Source organism: Lepisosteus platostomus, chromosome 21, assembly GCF_059453375.1.
Source record: "Lepisosteus platostomus isolate fLepPlt1 chromosome 21, fLepPlt1.hap1, whole genome shotgun sequence".
Taxonomy (NCBI): domain Eukaryota; kingdom Metazoa; phylum Chordata; class Actinopteri; order Semionotiformes; family Lepisosteidae; genus Lepisosteus; species Lepisosteus platostomus.
Genome location: NC_142631.1, coordinates 762,330 through 783,703, shown reverse-complemented (window position 1 = coordinate 783,703; position 21,374 = coordinate 762,330). Strand labels below are relative to the sequence as shown.

General features: G+C 48.8%; 1 protein-coding gene across 3 annotated transcripts in view; it reads left to right on the top strand.

The window, feature by feature from the left end:
* Window positions 1-12,697, top strand: part of LOC148643801 (multivesicular body subunit 12B-like) — a 56,907-nt gene extending 44,210 nt beyond the window's left edge. For 2 of the 3 annotated variants that reach the window (XM_088615481.1, XM_088615480.1), the window contains exons 9-10: window positions 813-872; window positions 7,829-12,697. In XM_088615481.1, coding sequence (XP_088471607.1) covers window positions 813-872; window positions 7,829-7,915 — 147 coding nt within the window. In that variant the 3' untranslated portion in view covers window positions 7,916-12,697. The other variant, XM_088615482.1, reaches the window with a different exon arrangement.
* Window positions 12,698-21,374: the final 8,677 nt, after the last annotated feature.

The window sequence follows — 21,374 nt, the reverse complement described above, 5'->3', positions numbered from 1 at the left end:
CTCCTGCCTGAAAAGACTGGGGGCTGCACGTTGATAGCAGGTGGCCCGTCCTGTGTTCGTCCCTGTTCACATCAGGGCATGACGAGAAGGTAGAGGAGGAGTAAAATCTCCAGGACTATAACAGCCTGACACCTCCGGCAGGATGCAGACACCAGAAGTCCGAGACGTCCCTTACAGCAGCACCCGTCAGCTGCTGAGACGCAGGAGCCAGCAGAGAAAGGACAGATTAGAAAAATGAGTGTTTACTTTGTTGATTGGTCTTTTAGACAAAGTGCTTCATTAACATGCATTTAAATCACAGAAACGAGCACTAGTAATTCACAGCTTGCAAAGAACCAAAAAAAACTTCACTTGAGAAAAATTGCATTTGTGTAAACAACTATGAAGTCAATTATTTGCATTGTTATATGCAATCATATTGAATGATTTTTAGTAGCTGGCAATGGAAAAACCACGTTACCTTGTATGCACTTATTATCTGCTTTTGCATCACGGAAAAGGGTTTGCAAATCTTCGACAGGAGTAACGGCTCGTGTTCCATGTGGGTCACTGTGTGCTGCTCCGCCTGGGACGGCTCTGCTCGGCGACTGCTCAGTTCTGTCCCAAGCGGAGGTGCGGATTGGGTGATAAACGCGGGTCTGTGAGTGTGTGGAGCCGGGCAGAACAGAGACTTGATGCAGTCCGTCTGCCTGGCTGCAGTGGGCACAGCAGCCCAGACGCACTGCCCCAGGAAGAGGAGTCACTGCTGTAAGCAGGCTGACTTAGCCACGCGTCTAACCCCCTGTTGTTTTTTTTTGGCCTTTTGATTTCAGATGCAGCAAGTTGATTTAATGGGCATTACGATCAAATCCCTGGCAGAAATAGAGAAAGAAGTGAGTACCGCTGGAACGCTGTGGCACTGATGCCATTGTGCTTGAATGCAAAGCAAAGATTTTTTGGAATTAAGTGTCTTAGACATGTTGAGCCATCTCTGCTTGACTGCGTCTCGATTGAATTAGATGAGGCTGGAGCTCGAAAGCACTTTTGAGAACTGTGTCACCGCCTGGTGCTCTGGACCTGTTCACATTCTAAGCGAGATGAGCTGGTCTTCTTTTATCTTTAGCAGTAAATTCCCTTAAATCTCTCCCCCGCTCGTCCTGTTAAGCAGTGATAGCGTTTTCTTCTGAGTCGAGATTTACATGCTTGTTCACAAATTTAACCCTTTTTCTACCTCCAGGGTTTATGTGAGTGTGGAAAGAAATTTACACGTTAAATATCCCACCCAAAAACCTAAGTTCCAGTCGCACTAAATTTTTTTAATATATTTTAGGCTTTAAACAAAAAATAAATGGGGATAAGTGGACATAAATAATACTGAGGTTTTGATGTCTGTTTTGTGTCTTTTGTGTCTGGTATTGCTGGGACGTCTTGGGTTGCGGTACTGCCCGTGTAACAGAAATGAACTTGTCAGCTGTGTTTGCAGGGAAAGCTTTCCTGCAGCACCGCCTCACAGCTCCCAGTCTGCAGTGATGAATGTTATTTCAGTAAATGTAATCTTTATTTTATATAACGCCTTTCAGGACACATCAGCTCCAGCTGCTTTGCAATTAAACAAAGCAGAAGTACCAACATCAGAAACCTGTTCATTCAGCTTTTAATAAATCAATTAAACACTTAAACAGTAGAGTGTGAAGGTGAGTTTTCAGACAGGATTTATGATTTTAATGAGTTCTGTGAAATCCACTTTCTTAACGAGATGCAGATCTCAGTTTTCTGTCTTCACGTCTCCAGCGTGCGTGTGCAGTGCCTGTGTCTTTGTGGAAACGCGTTCCGCCGGGTTTCCAGAACAAAGGCTGTAGTGCCGATGCCGGGATGTCCGGCTGTGCCTTGCAGGTGTCTTCCTGGTTCGGTGTCTGGGAGCGTTTTGCTCTCCCGGAGCGCGCAGGAGCCGGGCCCTGCGGTTCCTCTCGGATACGTGGGCTGGCAGTGCCGCAGCCCAGCCTCGCTCTCTGAGCTCCGCTTCAGGATTTCATGGGGATCCCGTTGACTCACAGCCCGGAAGACGAGGGCAGTACTTACTTTGTAAACACTGATCACACAGCAGGCCGCGCAGGGCGGCATGCAGGATGGGGACCCCTAGCGAGGCTCCCACAGGCTCCGAGCTCACATGGGGGCATCACCCCAAATCGCAGGCCTGACACCCCAGAAGGCTGGAGTCGCCTGACAGGATTGGGCCACGTGTTCCCTGCGGCTCTCGGGCTAGCGCTGGTTTTCTGCCTAGAGCGCCTCGTGTTTTCAGAGGGAGTGAAGTTTTCTTGGTTGTGTCTTTCATAACACGTGATCCAGGTTTAGGGGAGAAATTCAGCCAATTCCACAAGTGTAATCGTGAGTGTTGGGGTCTCTGGGGACGTATTTAGGAGGTTGGGGCCTCAGGGGGTGGGCCATGAGGGGGCTGGGCCTCAGTGGGCAGGTACTCCGCTGGCTGGATCTCGGGGCGGGTGCAGGAATTTGGGGCGGGCTGGGCCTCAAGGGTGGGGATGTCTCTCAGGGGGTGGGGCTTCAGGGTGGAGGCGGGCCATAATGGGGTGGGGCTTGGCCTCCAGGGGCGGGGCCTCCGGGCAGTGGCTGTGACCCAAGACGCCAAACACGTTAGTGCGTTTTTGTCAGAAAGCCCACCCACCAGTCCCCGGGCTGACCTGGACAAACAGCTTTTTCTCGGGGTCCAAGCCATGCGAGGCTCTGTGGGAACGTATTGATCTGTTTTAAAGTCTCGTTTATTTTTCTCCAAGAAGCTGAGTCCTTGAACATTTTGAGGACCTGGTTCCAGCCAGCTCTGCATCTTCCTGCCCCTCGTTTTTGCTCTTTTGCTTCAGAGTGTTACTGTTCTTCCTAACAAACGCTACTCTTAAAAAGCTATTTATATTCTTGAATTATGTCACGTGTTTGGAGATAGCACTCCAATGAGAGGGACATTTGTCTCAAACCCTAAATTGGAAGAATCGTTCTTTTCTCAGTCCCCTGTGGGTTCAGGCACCGCATTTTAAGAAAGCATGCTACTTTGCTGAAAGATTGCAATGGTCAGGATAGAGAACAATACAAATAGATCCTCTGTCCCGCCTAATGCAGTGTGAATGGATTATGAAGAAAAAAATGGAACAGGATGGAAGGAAATAGAGGTATTCTGCATGTAGGAAAAGAGTAGTTTTCTAGGGCCTGCCTTTGCCCTTTACTAACAAAAAAAATCATTTTCAGAATTAAAACAAATGTAGATACGCTTTCCAAATCCCTTTCAGTAAATTGGTTATGTTAACTTTCTGAACTTCTCATGTCTCGGGATGCATCTAGACTTGAGTTGACAACGTAGAATCAAATTCTCCCCAAGAGTCTCCCCCCACCAGTCCACTGCTGGATTTCCAGTGTGGGAATAAAATTCGGTTTTGGGAAGAAGGAGGGAGCCGAGCCATCATCCTCCATGGCAACAGGCTCCAAATTCGGAATAGCTAGAGTAAACAGGTTATACACTAGATGTTCATGAGTCCATCATGCAGAAATACCATGTACAGTATATAGACACACAGCAGCTCTGAATCAGTCTGAAGCAGGCACAGCAGTGTTCCTACAATCCTTCTATGTATAAAGTAGCATTTATTTATCGGTGTCCTCATCATGGTTTGAGACAATTCTTATTAATGATTACCTAAGAACTAGATGGCTGCTGCAATGATATAATCCTGCTCAGGTCTGTTCATGGGAAGACCTGCACTAGCGGTGTGGCTCGTGCCAGGGTGTTCTTCTCTGCTGTAGCATGACCTGAGGCCCGTGAAGGAGACAGTCAGTTTAAACGGGAGCAGGAATGCTGTGGCTTAGGTCTGCTGCACCAGTGCTTGCCTCTCCATTTGTACTGCAAGCCCACACTTAGAATGTACAGAGTAGCACTAGAGGTTGCAGATGTGGGGTTTGCATGCTGCCAAGTCCACCTTTGTACAGATCACAGGCTGTGAGCGTGTGTTATTATTGATGATTACTTGAAACAATATATACAGTATGTTGTAATTTTCTTTACAATGAGCTATAGTCAGATTTTTGAATGAAGATCTGCAACACCTAAATGCAAGTGCAGTGCAGTAAAAAAAAGTGTTTGCTGTGTTGTTGGACGTTTTGCTGAAATTCATGGCAAAACAATACCAGTGGTGAGATCTGTGCAAGCCACATTATTTCTGCAAACGCCAGCGAACAAAATCTTAAAAACTATGCTTAGAATCTTAGGAGTTCATAATACCCTCAAAATAAGTCACGTGACAGGAATGAAAATATGGAAGTAATTTGCAGTGGCCGATCAAAGCAATCCGGCTGTGAAACGAGCTTTACTCCAGTGGTTTAAACTCCTCTCGTGAAATTCAGGATTAATGGGAACTTTTTATTTATTAACTTTTCATCCAAAGTCCTGTAAGTGTGAGATTTCTGTGGGTGTGGGTATGATTCGGGGCACGCAGGGTTAACTGGTAGTGCCGGCAGGTCCTGTTCAGATAGAAGAGCTTTTGTGAAGATACCAAGATATTACATCTTTCTAGAAGGCTCTGATTAGCAGCAGGACATAACAAGGGCTAGGGAAGTGCCCAGAGTATCATTAATTATAGCTATGCTGCAAATGATTAAGTAAATGTGAGGTACAGTAATGTGCTGGATTTAGTGAACTGGAGGACAGAGAAGATTAATGAATTCAGAATGCAGATTGGGCTGAAGTCACAGCTTCATTTGATAATTACTTTTGTGCTTCAGACTCGGCATGAAAACAAACCTGCCGTTAACCTTTAACAATTGATTTGCTCACACGTTTCCACTAATTTTGCAGTGCAACACAGATGTATTTTTTTCTCTAGGATTTGATATTGACACTTCTCATCCATGAGTTTAGGAAACGCTGCTAAGCAGCGTTTTAGTGTCTTACATTTTTCTGATTGCAGAGTTCTGCTTGGCTGCCCTGGGCGTGGTTGAAGACGGTTTCATGCCATCTCCTTATTTCAGTGCTCAGTTGTGTAAATATCCAACTGAGCCATGAAGCTCTCACTGTCCAAGCAGCTCGGGACGTTGGGAACCTGGCGTTTCATGACTGTTTTTGGCACCGTACCCTGTGTCATCCGTTTCCTCTAGGAACAAAGTGAAATCAGGGGTGTGACAATGTGCAACATGTCCAGTAGGGGTCACCGTTCAACGGTCTCATTTTTTTCTCTCCATCTCAGTTTTTTTTGCCTATTTTTTTCTTGTCATTGAAGGTTGTTGAATTGACAGGGTTCAAAAAGGAACACGTCATGCAGAATTGATGTGCACGTGTGTGCAGCTGTATATGTGCATGTTGGTGTATGTAGATATGTGTGTAAGGACTGTGTGTTGGAGGAGATAACCCTTCAGTATAATTATGCAATTTTTTATAAAAGAACATTTACGAACTGACATAATTTTAGCTTTTTTTAGTTGCTGGTTCCAGCAATTAGGCATTTTTTTCATTTCCCAAATGACTTGAGGAACTCGTCTAGATTATAATTGCTCTTAGCCACGCATATCTAATTTGTGTCTTTTTAAGTGTTAATTAGTAAACGATTTGAACTGACATCTTTATGTATTTGTGTTTTGAGAAATGAGGCTTGTTGCTGGCTGGCTCGGCTGTGACATCACGACGTCGCAGGTGGAATGAATGAAGACGCACGTGTCACGTTTCCAGCGAGTGAGAGACAGGAAATGAAGTCCTGATCATCTCAGCGCGGCTGCCGCCAGAGTTTTAGATTTCACTGTCCTGTCACAGCCTTGTAAACGGGCAGACAGTGATGCATGGCCTGCGTGATAACAGCCCATTGCTCTCCCATCGATCACTTCTGATTTTTTTTTATTTAATAATTTATTTTTTCAAGGTAATTTCTGTTCTGTTTTTAGAGGGAAAAAAAAGTGCCGGTTGTGACATGTTTGCACAAGCGCTGGTGCCCCCGGAGGCTGGAGGTGGCTGGGCAGGGCGTGTGAGTGTGAGTGATCCGCATGGTGCCTGCGATTCCCTTGTGTGGTCCTGCAGCCCCACCTAGTGGTGTAGATGATGTGTACATCAGGAGATGCGCTAGAGGTGGAGAGAGACAGGAGTTTTCTGCCATGTGTACACATGTACGTTGGAGTTCTTATTCGCACTGGTCTCTCGGGACATACACAGTACAGCAGGCGACACCACACAGCGTACTTTATAAGCATGATGAATAATAACAGAACAATAAAGATGTCATAGTGAGAGGGGAAAAAAACGTGCATAGGCCTGATGTGTATCGAGTCTGAGGCATTGCGGTTAGCTGTTGAGAATGAGTACTGCAGTGGGGCACAAATAATGGTTAAATTATAGAGAGGACAGCAGGGTAGATAATGGTTAAAAAGTGAGGCTGTATCGATACTGTAAGTATGTCTGCCCTGTGCTGCCAGTACTACAAAAGAAAAGCAACCACTGGCTCTAGCAAGCCCAGAGGAATCACCCTGAGCGTGAGCCGCATCGTCTTGGTGTTATAAGTTACTCCTGAGTTTCTTACCTCAAGAGTGACTGTTAATTAGTACCGTAAAGTTGATTGGTTTCTTGTTCGTTATGCTGCTGGACCCTCTTGTTTATCATTTTGTTTATCAGGTTTCGACTTGTTGAAGTCTTCGTAGGTCTTCTGGATCGGTACCTGCGTGCGCAGTAGTCTTGGGAATCGGCGTGCGTGTGTGTGTGTGGATTCCGAGGGGGCTGTGACCTTTGTTGTGTGTGTGTGTGTGTCCGCTTGGTTTGAATCGCTTATTTTTCCCATCGTTTTCCATCACTCTTGGCGAATCCCCTCCCATTCCACAAACCTGCTTTTCTGTCCTAATATCCTTCTTCGGTCATTTTGGGTTTGCTTCATTCCGAAGAACGGATCAAGAAAAACCGAAGATACAGCAGTGATTTTCATATTGGTAGTAGTGTTTGTAAAATCAGTGAAGTTGAAAAGTTTCAAAATCAAGGCAAATCTACTGCAAACCTGCTACGTTTTTTTTTTTAAATAGGACAGAATTACCCAGAAATATAACAGCTGAATGTGCTGCTGCAGAAATGTGCATTTTTTTTTAATTCGCCCAGGACCTCATCCAAGTTCTGTTTCTGTTTTAATGAGAACTTTCAGTTCTTTAGATGGGATGTTGGGTAGTTTTCAGACTTGGCATTCTGTTGTTTAAAGCCCCAGTGCACCACTAGGGGAGAGCATTCAACTCGGGAATGCCATACCGCAGTGCACCACTAGGGTGCAGTGTTTACCCAGAAATGTCTCATACCGCAAAGCACCACGAGGGGTCACTGTTTACTCTGGAATGTGTTATCACAGTGTCTGTCAGATGTGTATTTGTGAATTGAAGTAACATTTAATAGGTTTTGTGTTTGGGAAAACCTGTACTCATTGAATCTTCATTTTTCTGTTGTTTTTTTTGTTTCCAAAATGTTTAATCACACAGCACTGGTTTCCAGGTTTTAAGTTTTTTTGTGTGCAAACTTTGTGTTCAGAAAGCTGATGGAATGTGATGCTTTCTGAGGTATACTTTGTGCTGAGTGGCTCTGAAAAACAAAATTCCCTGCTAACACGAGTAGTACTTTTTTTTGGCACAGCATTAAAACTAAGGTTGAAGTAATTAAACGGTCATCATAATGACCAGATGAAGAGACATACTTGCTGCTGCTGACGTGTTGTTGAATGATCTTGACTGTTTGGTCCGGGGGCAGGGGGGCACATTCCTGCTGTCTAGCTGGCCTTGTCTGTGCAGAGCTGAGCTCGCAGTCTAACCCTCTCCCCCTCTCCCCGCCCTCGCTCTCTTCCAGTACGAGTACAGCTTCCGCACGGAGCACAGCGCCGCCGCCAGGCTACCCCCCAGCCCGACGCGGGGGCCGCCCAGCCCGGAGGCGTGAGGCCAGGCCAGGCCGGGAGAGGGCGCCGGCGAGCGCGCGCGCCCGAGGCGCCGGGCGGGACACACCCTGCTGAGCACGGGCCGGCGAGAGGCAGGGGGGTGCAGCCATTACCCCTCGCCTCCCGGACAGGATCCCCGACAGGAACGCTCTCGGACTCAGACGGCTGTTCCCAGCAGAAAGCATCACAATAGAATATACTTCCTCATCTGTTCAGTGTTAAGCCTGAGGGACAGTTTTTTTTTTTATGGAAGTGAGTACTGTAGGTCACAGGCTTCCATTCACTACAAATGTCACCCTCCTGGCACAGTGAAAGAAACTGGACTTTTTTTCCTCCCTAAACAAGAGTTTTTTTCACCTGTGAGGTACAGTGCCGTGAGCTGAGAGAACTGTGAGCCCATCTCCTCCTAGACGAGGACTGTCTTCGCTCTTTCCCAGCCGGGGAAGGCTGTGCGCCTGAGAAAGACCGCCGTGTTGAGTTTGGGGTGTTCTGTGCTCCGCCCTCGATCGCGAGGAGGAGAGATCCAGTGGCACGGGGATCGGGGCCCCGCTCTGGAATCTGCTTGCCCGACCCCGGCTCCTGTCTGCGTGCGCCCGGTGCGGCCCCTGTGTCACCCGTGGGTCTAGCCCGCGCTGCCTGTGGAGGGGGGCTGGAACCCGAGTCGGTGCTTCTGAAATTGTTTGTTTTTTTTTTGCCCTTGGTTTCGGTGCGGTGCTCTGCTGTCTGAGAGTGGGAGCCCTGCTCTTAATGATAACTGCGCCATTTTGTTCCATGTCTCTGCCTGCTGTCACTCAAAGGTGCCTGGAGACGTTACCGCCCAGCGAATCGATTGCCGAGAGTCGTGTGTGCAGCGCGAGAACGCTGCTGGAATCCATTCTGCTCCTGGCTCGGGATGTGCGCGAGCAGTTTGAGTGGCAGCTCTTTGGTGTGGTTTGGTCATCGGCCGAGCGGCCAATGAGGTCGCACCCACCTTTTAAAGAGCGTTTTAATCCCAAGGTCGTGCTGTGCCTTTGCCGGCAGAATTGTTTTCCATGGCGCTGAGAACAAGGTGCCAGCCCGAGACCAACAGCAGTGAGACAAACGGCAGGTGTTGCCACGCCAGTCTCTCGACTGGACGCAGGTCGTGATCCTCTGCCTTTTGCTTTAGAATCGTGTCTTGCGGGTGGAGATCCCAGGAAAACTTTACAAGGCGTAGCACCGTTACCGTTGACGTTATACAAGTACTTTCTGGTTTGCTGCGGTGGGACAGTGCGGGCCCTGTGCGGTCCCCAGTGGGGACATGGTGGACTCCTGTCTTTCTGGATGCTGCGCCCATTTGTGGGAGATTTCAGAACCCCTCAGGCTGCTCCCGGCCGTGTTCAGCAGTGCTGCCCTGCCTGCAGAGACAGTGGCTCTTCTGGGTTCCCCATCACTTCGGGTCGATGAGTACTCGTTCCTCTCCAGAACCAGGAGCGCCGAGCCCTGTTGTAGAACATTCAGCGTCGTGGCAGCACGATCGTTAAAAACCATTCTTCCTATTGCGTGAGCGTTACTGCTCTTTATTCTCGGTAGCAACTGCTGCAACTTCTTCGTGTGGAAAGCTACGTTTTGATCCCAGTGTTTCAAATGAAGAGGGTTTAAACTGTAATAAATGGCAGCAGATTGTAAAGACCATTTAAAGTAATTGTTTTTTGCCATAAACTTTTAGTTTGATTGTCATAACCTCGTTTAGATCTTTATTAGGCTGTTAAAATGCACTGAACTGCTTTGCATGGTTTGTCAAGTTGTGTGTTGACTCTGTTCTTCAAGGGCAGCAGGGAGCTGCTTGAGAAGAGAGCTGTCCCTGTCTTTTCAGCTCGCGGTCGGCTGAACAGTGAAGGTCTCGATTTATTTTTCTGTGTGCCACCCCACCCCCAGTTTTAATGAAGCTTAAAAGGTTTTGTACGCTTTTTTAATGGAGATGTCATTTTAAATTGTACTGCACTTTGAGCTGCAAGGAGATGTCTCTGCCCTTGTCCTGCCAGACCGCTGTGAGGGTAGTGGACTGACCCCCCCTCTCCCCAGCGGGCTTTCAGCGGTCATCATGCTGTCCTGTGGGTCTGAAAACGGTGCTGCTCTTTCCTCGGGCGAGCTCGACTCAGGCAGGCTCAACCCGGGACATATGCTGCATATGGAGCGTTCAGGGAGAGCTCCATTTCCCTGGCGGCTCCCTAACCCAGCTCTCGGCCGCTCAGGGGTGCCAGGCTGCCAGGCTGTGGCCCTGGTCTCCCTCCTCCTGTGGGGCCCAGGGCAGCCCCTCTGTCCCAGCCGAGCGGTGCAAATCCACGCCCGCGGCTCCCGAGCGCGCTCTCCTGCTCCGAGCGCTAGCGGACACCCGCTGACACGTGTCTGTTAAAAAACTCTCTCTCGTGTTGGCGAGACCCTTAACGAGCGCGGCTGCGGTCAGTTTTATGTGTTTTAATCTTTTTAAGGAAGTTCAGAACATCATGGGGAGATATCTAACACCCAAGTCAACCTTCTGACGTTCTTGACTGAGAAAAAAATAAATAAAAATAAGGGCTAGTGGCCCTTTCCAGTCTGCGCTCCAGCTGAGGACACAGGCGGCCACACCTCCCTCCTCCCTGGCCCTGAGCCGTGCGCCGGAATCGTCCCCCCCCCCGACCATGCGTTCAGAGGGCGCTGTTCTGTGATGCGCGCGAGCAATGGCAGAATTTTAAAAACTCTGGAGGGCTGCGGTCGCCCCTCTCTCTGTGCTGCTCCCTGGCGCCCCCTGGCTTGTCCGAGGAGCTCTGCCGCAACCCCGCCGTGGCGGGCTCTGAGGCTCTCCTGGATAACCATTTCTCCTTTCTGGTTTCTCCTCCTTCCCTTGGGCTGGGAAAGAGCCCCTTTCCCCAGCCAGGCTGAAGGCTGCTGTGTAAATACTGTCCTTTTTAGGACGAACGGAGGTCTAGCGGACTCTCCTGGTGATCGCTTGTCATGAGCTCAAGCAAGCTGTGAAGAGTGTTGTCTGTTGGTTTGTGACCTGCATGCGTCGTGAAAAGTGCCCGATTGCTACTGTCATTTTCCTACCCCTGTCAAAAAAAGACATTTGTTCTGGAAATGTGTGTGTATATATACTTTCAGTCTCTGGTGGTAAACCATTTTTTTTTAAATCAGGCTCTGAATTTGTGCCGACTGTTACAAATGAGTTTAATGGCTTCACTTGTGTTTCTGTTTCCCTGGTAATCAAATGTGTTTAATAGCAGTGTGCACACATTCTGGTGTTCTCATGTCAGTGCCACCATGGTTGTTTTAATTGAAACAGTAAAGGCCTCTGAACATCGTGACCATAAACCACTGGTACAGCTCTTCTGCCAGTGATCGCAGTCTGCCCTCTCCTTCAGTGTTGCTCGCCGTGTGTGATACAGAACGCTGACGAATTAGGTCTTTCTCTTAAACGGGGGGGGAAAACACACAGGAGCGGTCATCGTGTGCTACACCCACTCCTTCCGATTCATTATCCGATATCAAAGTGTGGTTTTCATTGTGTTTATGTGGGAAAGCAAAGCCGCTGGTATTGAAGTGATGGGGGATGACAGAAAGTCTTACCTCAAAGTAATACCGGAACCCCACGCTTTCTAACCTCTGACTATACAAGAGCAGGCTGAGCTAGGTGCAGCACACAGCACAGCAGAGATCTCTCTGGGACACAAACTCCCCGCTGCATGCTAACTGTACTGTGACCGACCTACTCTTGCAGACAAGATGTGTAATCATGCAGTGAAATGACTAACATGCAGAAAATTAACGCCGGTGCCTGATCTGAGCTGGATGATTTCAGCTGGCTCGTGCGTGATCCCCCCCCGGAAAGCAGACGAAGTGAAAGAAAGAGGAAACTGACTCCTTGAGTTTTGTCCCCAGTGGTCCCTGCACTGCGATGGGGACAGGGGTTGCTGCACAGCTGTGGGAGTGACACCGATTTCTCACTCGTTTTATATCTTTTTAAACGCTAAACTGGTGAAAACAGCTGCTGATTAACAGTGGAGGACGTCTTGCTCCATTTCTCATACAAACTCAGTGCCTTCGCAGCGCCGCCGCTTGAGCAGTGAGCAGCCCCTCTGCTGAGCTGGGCTGGAAATAAGTCTGAAAGTTGGTGCAGATCATGGTGCTACCAAACATAAAAGATTCAAGCGAAATCTTTTGCAGACAATTTCCGGTTACGGTGCAAGGAGTACAAAGCCATTTTAACAGATTTTTACCAGGCAATTAACGGGCTTATTTTTGATGTCACAGATTTTGTACTTTTTCCGTTTGGAAAGGGACTTCTTCTTGTCCCAGACGTTGTAGGTCTTTGTGTGGTGTAGTCCGCAGCACAGCGAGGCCTGTGTCGGGACAGAGCAGCTCCCGTCGCTGCGCGTGAGGACACCAGTCCGCGCAGAAACGAGCCTCGTCTCCCTCGAGCTGTGCTCTTCAACGCGCCCTTCTGCGTGCGGACAGCTGCCATTGCCGGTTTTTTTACGAGTATTTTCTGGTGGAAATAAAAAAAAATCGCAATGAAATTTGATTTTACCTTGAACAAATGAGAACATCAAAACAAGTTTGCACATTTCTACACAATAAAAAAGTGCTGACAGTGTAAGTATTAATAAAACGTTTTGTTTGGCAGTTCAACAAAAGCTTCTGTCAATAATATCTGTAGGTGTTGTAACATTTGTTTTGTATTTATTTTAGATTTTTTTTTTCCTTACATTTTACAAAGGGACGTTTTCAATGTGTGTTCACTAGTCTGTATTAATATAATTTGAATAAAAGTTTCCTCTAATGATCGTTGCTGTCTTGGTCATGAGTGCAGTAATTCCAGAGCTCGGACACGTGTTGGTCTTCTGTGTTGGAGCAGGAGGAAGATGTTGAATTTGATTATAAAAAGAAAGTGCATTAACACAATTCTCCATCTGTCCACTAGGGGAAAAGAAACTATTGCCGGCAATTTGCTTAATTTCAGAATTGTCCAGTAATTAATATTTAGCACATCGATCAGTACAGGCTTGTTTTCGTGGTTTTCCTTCCTTATTCCCAGGAAAGAGGCTGTGTGGTTAAAGACTCTTTTATTCCTTTGCAGTGAGGGCAGGTTTCATCTTTAATGAGGGCAACACCCACAACAACTGCAGGGTGTGGGCAAGCTTTAGAGGCGCTTTGGGGACACAGAGAGGAGTCTCAGTGAGGCAGAGGGGCTTCACAGTGCGAGGGCAAGGCAGAGCTGGGGGCCGCACAGGGGGTTGACTCAGTGAGGTAGGGGGGCCACAGGGCGTGAGGGTGAGGCAGAGCTGGGGGCCGCGGGGGGGGGGGTAGACTCAGTGAGGCGGGGGGGCCCCAGGGCATGAGGGGTGAGGCAGAGCTGGGGGCTGGGGATAGAGGCCGATTCTCTCAGGGTTGTAGGAGCCAGAGCTGCTTCTCCGGCTGCACAGGCCTCCTCTCCGAGTTGGATCAGAAGGTTTCAGTTTCCCACATTCTTGGCTGTGAGATGTAAAACTCAGACCACATTATAAATAATTGAAATCCTTTATTCAGCTTATTTTTTTAACATGCGTATACACACATTTCTGCCATGGGTAGATGAACGGGCTTCAAAATAGAGATAAAATCCATTTGACACAACACCGAGCACAACATAGAGCAGACACGAACACAAGTGGTGTCAGCCAGCTGACTTCAGGCAGGGCCAAAGGGAAAAGGTCAGTTCCCAGTTTTGGAGGGCATGTGTTATGTCAGGGGTCTGCAAGTGCTTACTGTACAAGCAGCCCATTTTAAAGCCTTTATAAAGACAGTTCAAAGGATAATGTGGAAACATAATAAATGCTGAGGAACACACAACTTGTGCATATGGACTCTAGATGACCCAGAAAGTGTGCAGTAGAAGGAGAGGAGTGAGCACATGTATACCCAAAGAGAAAGAGGGGAAAAAGCTACATTTGGATAAAATTCAGAAATTATTTTGTCTCAATGAATTAGATGGATTAAGACTGCATTCCTGCTGACGAGTGGTAGTTAGCAGACTCACAGTCCTAACAAGATCAATCCCTAATGTCAGGGAGCAGTGGCAGCTTTTCTTTATTAGCGCTGGGCAGTGATAAACTCATCTGCTTCCAATGTGTACAGGAATACAGAGAGCCATTAATCCTCCTGCCTGTGAATACAGCCATCTGGGATTACTTTCTATTTGATGTGTTGTGGTTCCATGTTCTCTACACAAATAAGCAAAGAGGGCTATTAGTGGGAAAGGCCCGGGCTCAATCTTTGAACAAACTGGGAGAAGAAAATCTGGATTTCTCAACTGCAGGAAGGCAGGACTGAAATATGGGTGACAGTAGCAAGAACTCGTGCCTTTTAAATGGTTTATATATCCGTAGCTCTTACGGATTGTTTGTGTTGTGCTCTTAGTTGGTTCACTCTCATCCCGTGGTTTGTTTTGGTCTCACCCTGATATTCTGGAGCTCAGTGGTGTCGGGTGCTCGGAGTGGAGGTGGGCTTTGATTCTCCTGTGATTAAGGCCAGACGTGCTGCTGTGTCTGGTGGCACCAGGCCTCGTCCGTCGAGCTGCCAGCACTACCCAGGTCCCTCTGCCCCTCCTCCAGCTGGTGCCAGTGGTGCTGTGGGCTCTACGGGAGCCCTGGTCCTGACTGGGCAGCTCTGGGGTGGGGGGGGGGAGTCTGGGCAATTTCGCAGCTTTGTTAAAAAGGGTTTAAAAAAAACCCGATTCCAGAAGCCCGATCCAAAAAAGTGAGACCAACAGGTGAACGCGTTTTGCTGATTTCTAGTTGCTAAAGAAACTTGGCAGGACGGGGGAAGACTCGGTCGTCTCAGAAGGAATCAGGTTCTCGCAGGCGCCTCCAGATGCACTTGCTGTCCTCACGAGCCTGGCTGGTCCTGCAGGCGAGAGCAGGCCTGACACATCTCCAGCGGGAGGAAGGGCAGGGCTTGAGCGTGGGCTCTGCTCTGCAGCTCCCTCTTAACGAGCGGTAAGTGTGCTCATGGGAGAGGATATCAGAAACATCTTGTTTGACTGGGGCAAATTGCAGGGTGAGTTATATCAAAGTGTTTGGTTAGTCCTTTTATATGGGCTCTCCTCACTGCGAAAATGTTTCAGACATATGAGTCGGATTACGGTAATTGACTAACGATGGAGTATGGTGTTGGCTGATTTTTTTTTTTCCGCTTTTTGTCTTCTGCTGGTAGGCGAGATGACCGAGCAGCCTCTCTCTCTCTCTCCCTCTGCTTGCAGGACGTCACAGGCCCATAAGAGCTGAGTGAAGTTCTCTCCAAGGAGATCAAAGGTCTTTCTTCTCCTTCCAGACGTTTGCCGAATCTGTTTCCTAATTACTCCTGCAGTGTGCAGTTTTAATTGTCTGGTAATAGAAGGCCAGCTGAAGGCATGGTGGTGTAATTGGTTGGCCATGTTACTTGTTGGTGAAGGGTTGATGTTTTGTTTATTCTGTCCACCTCCTTTCAGTTTGTCTCCGGGGGTCATGTTGAGCTGTGAGTCTAACCTGGCAGCCCAGCACACATTTTCAGGTGCGGGGGGGGTGCAATTTACAGAGGTCAGTTAACCTCGTCAGCATGTCTCTGGACTGTGGGAGGAAACCAGGGCAGCCAGAGAAAACTCACATGAACACAGGGAACTCACGCAAACGCTACACAGGTTGGATCGTGGCAAAGTGTTAGTGGCACTTAACATCTCATCCGCAAATGTGATGTTTAAGCGTTCAGTTCGTCCAAACACGTGAGGAAAGATCACAAGGACTGCCAGTCTTGTAACTTTTCCAGACCCGTTACTGTTGCGTACAGAATCGTACGAAAGGAATGTCGTGACGAAAGCTGGGAATATTCAACTGAGATCCTTAGCATCCACAAGTGAAAGTGTTTTGTTTTGTTGTTGTTGTTGTTGTTGTTCAAGACCTTTAGTGCTTTTGGAATTTTTCAGTTCTTATCGGAATAAAATCAAATAAAATGTTGTGTTTCCGCTGGCCGCTCTGGGGTGCTGAGCAGATTTAACGGCTCGGTCTTTTCATTCTGGGGTCATTCCGGCCCGCACCCCACCCAGCGCTCCGGATGAGGGGGGGGGCGAGGGTTAATGCCGGCGCCCCGCAGAGCAGGAGGAGGACAGCGAGGGGTTCCTCCGGGGGCTGGCACAGAGGCTGGGGCAGTAGGCAGGTGCACTGACCCCGTGCCCCCTGGAGGTGTGACAGTGCTTTATGGGACATTTATTGCCAGGCAGTGCTTTCTACCAGAGCACCTGCATGCGATAAAAGCCATTTCATGTGTGAGGGCCTTCTCGAGGAACAACCAGCAGAGCCTCGAGGGAGGTGCACTCAGTTAAGATGTTTATTAGGAAACAAGTGGCCCAGTGGGAAAATGCCAGCTAGCGGGAAAGGGACTAACAGAGGAGGAGAATCCTCCTTGTTCGGTACTGGCAAAATCAGACCGGCACAGGCTGGACCTGCTTATCCACAGCTGGGCTCCCCGGAGTGCCTCAGCAGTAGGAGAGAAGACAGCCGTGAATTCCTCTTCCATCAGAGGGGAATTGCAGTAAAACCAGCGTTGTGTTCTTCTGTGTGAAAGGATTTTGGGGCAGAGTGCAATGTTTGTTTTTTCAGGGCTCATTTAAATTCAGCTTCTGTTTCACTTCTGTCACCATCATATTGCCTGCTTAACACTTTAATGTATAACAAGACCAGAGTCATCCAGGAAGAGTTTAAAACATAATTGGCAACTGAATGTGATGCACCTATAGCATCATCTTCGGACCTCAAAGTCCAAAGGTTAGTCTTTTTGTTGAAACCGCTTCCAGACGATCTCCGGTGCGGAATGCAGATCTGGACAGTGGCCTGCCTGTATTGTATGATTTCTGAACGTCGGGGCCCCGGCTCTCCTCTGAACTGGGCTGGATGAAGCCGCAGGTCCAGGCCCAGTAACCCTGAGCCCTGAGCGTATGGTTAGTGTAGCCGTGCGTTTGTGCGAGTACTCCTTGACCTCTTCAGATGCCACTCGCTGAAAGCCCGCTCCTTGCTCCAGGTGGGGTGTGCTAATAACTTCATTTAAATTGTTTTGCAGCCCTTTGATGAGCGCAGAGCGTCCATTAATGCGTTCATTAGACTTTATGGGTCTGTTCTGGCTTTCTCTCTTTGACAAAGGCCAGACCTGAGTCCTCCCTCTTTCTCTCTCCCTCCCTCATTCTTTCTCTCTCGCTGTCCCTCTCACTCTCTTTCTCCCAGTTAATTTGGCACAGCTGTCCCCCCCCAGCCCTCAGCCGCAGCCCTGAGCGGACTGGTGTGCTGTCTGGAGCCCAAGACGGGCTTCGGTCCGGTCCGCGGTCAGAGACAGCCCGCGGCAGCTGGTCAGTGAGAGTGCTCTCCCTCTGCGCTGGACTGGTCTGCAGGGGTCCTCTTCTGCTGCTCCATTTGAAACCGGGGTCCTGCGCTCACCTCTGGGGTTCTGACCGCACTATGGGATGCCGGACAGTGCTGCCACCCAACAGGGACTTCGAATTGAGATTGCTGTCCAAAGGCTGACGCGAATTAGAGCTTTGAGGTGTCTTCCAAGAGAGGGCCCGGGTGATTCAGAATGAGCAAGACTCGTCTAGACTCAGCCCTGGGCTGCGATGCCTATAAAAAGGCCTTGGGTCAATGTTGCCTATAAATTGCAAGCTTTATCTGAACAGGATGCATGCTGACACTCCAGTCTGAAGACACACATCTTGCAGTTCATTAGAAAGCTTCTTTGGTGGTTGTAAAAACTGAGGCGAAGGCAGGGAGACCGGAGAGCTCTGGCAGCTGAACCAGACATAAATCTCTCCGAGAGAAGATCGTACATCTAGAACACTAAAGCTTTTGGACCAAGATGTTTGCCCCAATGCAGCACGCTATAAATTTAAACCAAAATAAAAACACTGCTTGTATCTCCTAATATGAACCGTATTGGTATGTTACTGAGTTTTCATTGGATCCATTAACTGAGTAAACAGTACTTAATACAACTGCAGTGCCCTATCAGCATATCTGTGCTGTTATCCTTTAAAAGCTCTCTGTAGAGGATTACGTTTTCAGCAAGCGGTTAAAGAGATTGACGGATGGCTCTGGCTCAATTAAACCGAAAGCAAAATCAAGCCACACAAATGCTGACGGTGTCATTAAAGGATGTTTTCTCTGGAAGAATTTACAGTGCAGAGTTAGGAATTACCACAGTTGGAACCACATAAAATAAACAAAGGCATGGATGAACGAATGGAGGGTGAGTGAGCTGGCGATGGAGGAGCGCAGGCCCGTCGCAGAGTCCTGCAGTGACTCGGGGAGGTGAGGTCCGGGCTGGGCAGTGAACAGGGGAGAGCGCCGCTGATGCAACAGGATCCCAGAGCAACAAGCGTTTCAATATTCAATTTCCTTCTGCTAAAACTGTCAGGATCAATCTGGAAAGCCATTTGACATTTTTCCGCACCCAAAAAAAAAAAGAGAGAGAGAGCCGCACTGTATGCTTCGGAAAGCTTTGGAAAAAAAAAGCTTCTTTCTTGCCGAGTTTTACTGTCCTCTGGTTGAGCCTGAGCTCACCCGCAGAGAGGCTGAGGGCGTCCCTGGGGGTAGGGAGCTGGAGAGCCCAGAGCAGGAGGGCGCGCGGTCGGTCAGGGGGCTTCGCCTGCTGCGGCCGATTGGCCCGCCTGAGCTCTGCCCCCCGAGGGCCCGCTCTGAGTTTCTTCAGACACCTCGTTGATTTTGTCTTCTCCTCGTTTTCTCTTTTCAGCTTGCCCGCACAGATCGCATCTGATTACATACTGAAAAGTTGTTTTTTGTTTTTTTTTACGGAGCTCCGTGCTGCAGTGTTACGTGTTTACAACACCTCAGGGCAAAGGTATGATTTGTTCTTTTTAACCCCAGTATTTTCTTCCTGACTTAATGTTTACGTCATGCTCAGCCCTGGAGACACTGGGAACTCGTCAAACCCGATTGAGATCGCGCCTCAGAACCGCTCGAGCCCAGTTAGGATTTACAATCTGCTTGACATCACCAGTCACGGGACAGTTCACCCTTGTTTCTCGAAGAACAGACTGAGCATGCAGGCCGATTCTTACAGTAGTGAATAGAGTGGTTTATTTTCTTCCTCAGTGCGATTTGTACAAGAGCAATGCTTTGGAATGTGAATTTAGCTTCAATCCCTGGTTCAGCATCTTGAGTGCAAATATCCCCCGATCAGGTCTGTTTCCTCGAACGCACAACACCGGTTGTAAGAATGGTGTTGAGATTTGAATACGGGGTCTTGTGTGTCTTACCAAAGCCCTCTCCTACGCCTGAGGTTCCAGAAATCGCTAATTCACTTTGTGTTCTCATCATTTTGATATGTTTGGCCAGCCTGGCCAGTGTTATATCTGAAAAATAAAACTAACGCCAGGCCCTCAGCAGCTGGAGCGAAACAAAGCTGGGTGGGGCTGGAAATGTTTTCCACAGGTCTGTCTTGTACTCGAGGTCAGCAGATGGAGGGATCAGCGCTGTAGTGACCGCAGAGGCCACAGCCGGACTCTGCCTAGTGTTCGTGACAGATTGGAGCAGCTAGCCCCTGACAGACGCTGTGTAGATCTTCATTCCCAGATGCACCCAGCTGAGGAACATCTGGAGCCCTGGACTGCACAGCCTCAGAGTGTGCTCTGCTAAGTGCTCTTCTTTAATTTATAGGTCCCTAACTCTCATCTTGCAGTGTGCACCCTAGCAATTAGCCAGCACAGAAAACAGGCCATCAAACAGTTAAAAGTGGCTGAATGTAGCCGTGCTTCGTTTTTAATACTAAGCCGTTTTGTGAGTGAAGTTTTAGTTGTGTTTTACACTTTTGAAAGCGTTATTTTTTTCCATACGATGTCTTGCACACGAGCCTCACTTTGTAAGCAGTATTTCTGGTTTATATAGCTGATGCCCTGTGCTTATTCCGCGATTGCTCACTGTAGTTATTAGCCCCACCTCCCAGCCCACACTATTTCGTTTTCGCCCACTCTGCAGCCCAAGGACGTCTCCGAGTTTGTTTTCTAGCGCCTCCGGCTCAGAGAGACTCCAACACCTCTGAGGATGAAAGGGTTTTTTAGGAACCGTTGGGATCTTGGGGAAGACAGACGTCATGTCACTGGGCTTGACTGATCTTTTTTCTTTCCTTCTGACGACAGGAAGCTGGGGTTTCGGCAGCCCAGATGTTGCCCGCACGCAGCTCAAACACGAGGCATCCACACTGCACGCAGGATCCTGCGGCAAGAGCAGCCTTGCTCTGCTCAAGGCAGCCTCTCTGCTTGTCATCTTCCTGTCAGCTGCACTTTGCCGGCTCACGAAACCTAATCGAACTCTCATCAGGCTGCCTCCCGCTTGTCCTTCCCCAGCAGCTAGGTCTTTGATTGGCAGGCTATGCAGGAGACAAACAGCCCCATTGAAACTGCCAGTCCGCAGCCATGAACTAGACACCGGAAAACCGGAGTGACCTCGGCTCGGTTCAGCCTTTTACAGAACACTCATAGAACCAGCAGGTTGAGATAAACAACAATTTTGGAAACAGGAGTTTGTGTCAAAACCAGGGCAGAAATGCTTGTCAGCTATTAAACCTTGGTAAGGCGCTTTCCTCGGAAAACAGCGAGACTGTTCTTGAAATTCCTGGTACTTGTTCTCCAAGTGATGCCAACTGGTGAGGTCATTTTCCCCCCGATTGTACTGTGTGTTTTGCCTTTGTTGTGCGAGAGATGGGTGGTAACTTGAACGCTTTGTGGTTGTTTTGCAGACAGGGGGCAGGACTGCCTTCGATAAGTTCCGTCTCTTGAAACGGTCTGGGACTTTCCTCTGGAGCAGACGTGCTCGCTCCTGTGTGCTGGTTTGTGGAGGATGTGAGGGCCACGTGATGTTCCTCGATCGGAATGAGAGGACAGAGTGGGTGAGACGACCCGTGTTGTCCAGGTTCCTGCACGGCCAGCTCCAGACTCTTGAGCACCTTGTCTCCCTAAGACGTTGGAAAGGCTTTCCCAGAATCCAGCCGGATTAATTGCATTTTCCAGGAGCAGCCAGCAGAGGCCTAAATGGAAATAACCATCTCCCATAAATTCCTAGGAAGCAGAAACATCCCTGGCAAGGAGAGGCAGCAGCTCAATAAACTTTCCGTTTCATTGCTCTGTAAAACGAGCGTTGGAGCCTCCCGGCTCCACAAGCCCCAGAAGGGCAGACGACATTCCGGCATTCCGGAGAAGACACGCTCCAGCTCCTGCGCCGCCACCAGTCTGGGGGCAGGCGGGGAAGGTTCCCACTGGGAACGCGCCACGCCCTCCCTCTCCAGAGCCATCAAGCTGTGTTTCCGAACGAGGAGGGACACAAACCTGGCCGATGGGGCGAGTGGGGAAAATTTGCATTCGATCTATAGAGTTGCACGGACTGTATATATCTGTTCGCAAGAACGAAGGAAGAGGAAAAGATTGTAAAACAATGCCTTCCCCTGACTTTC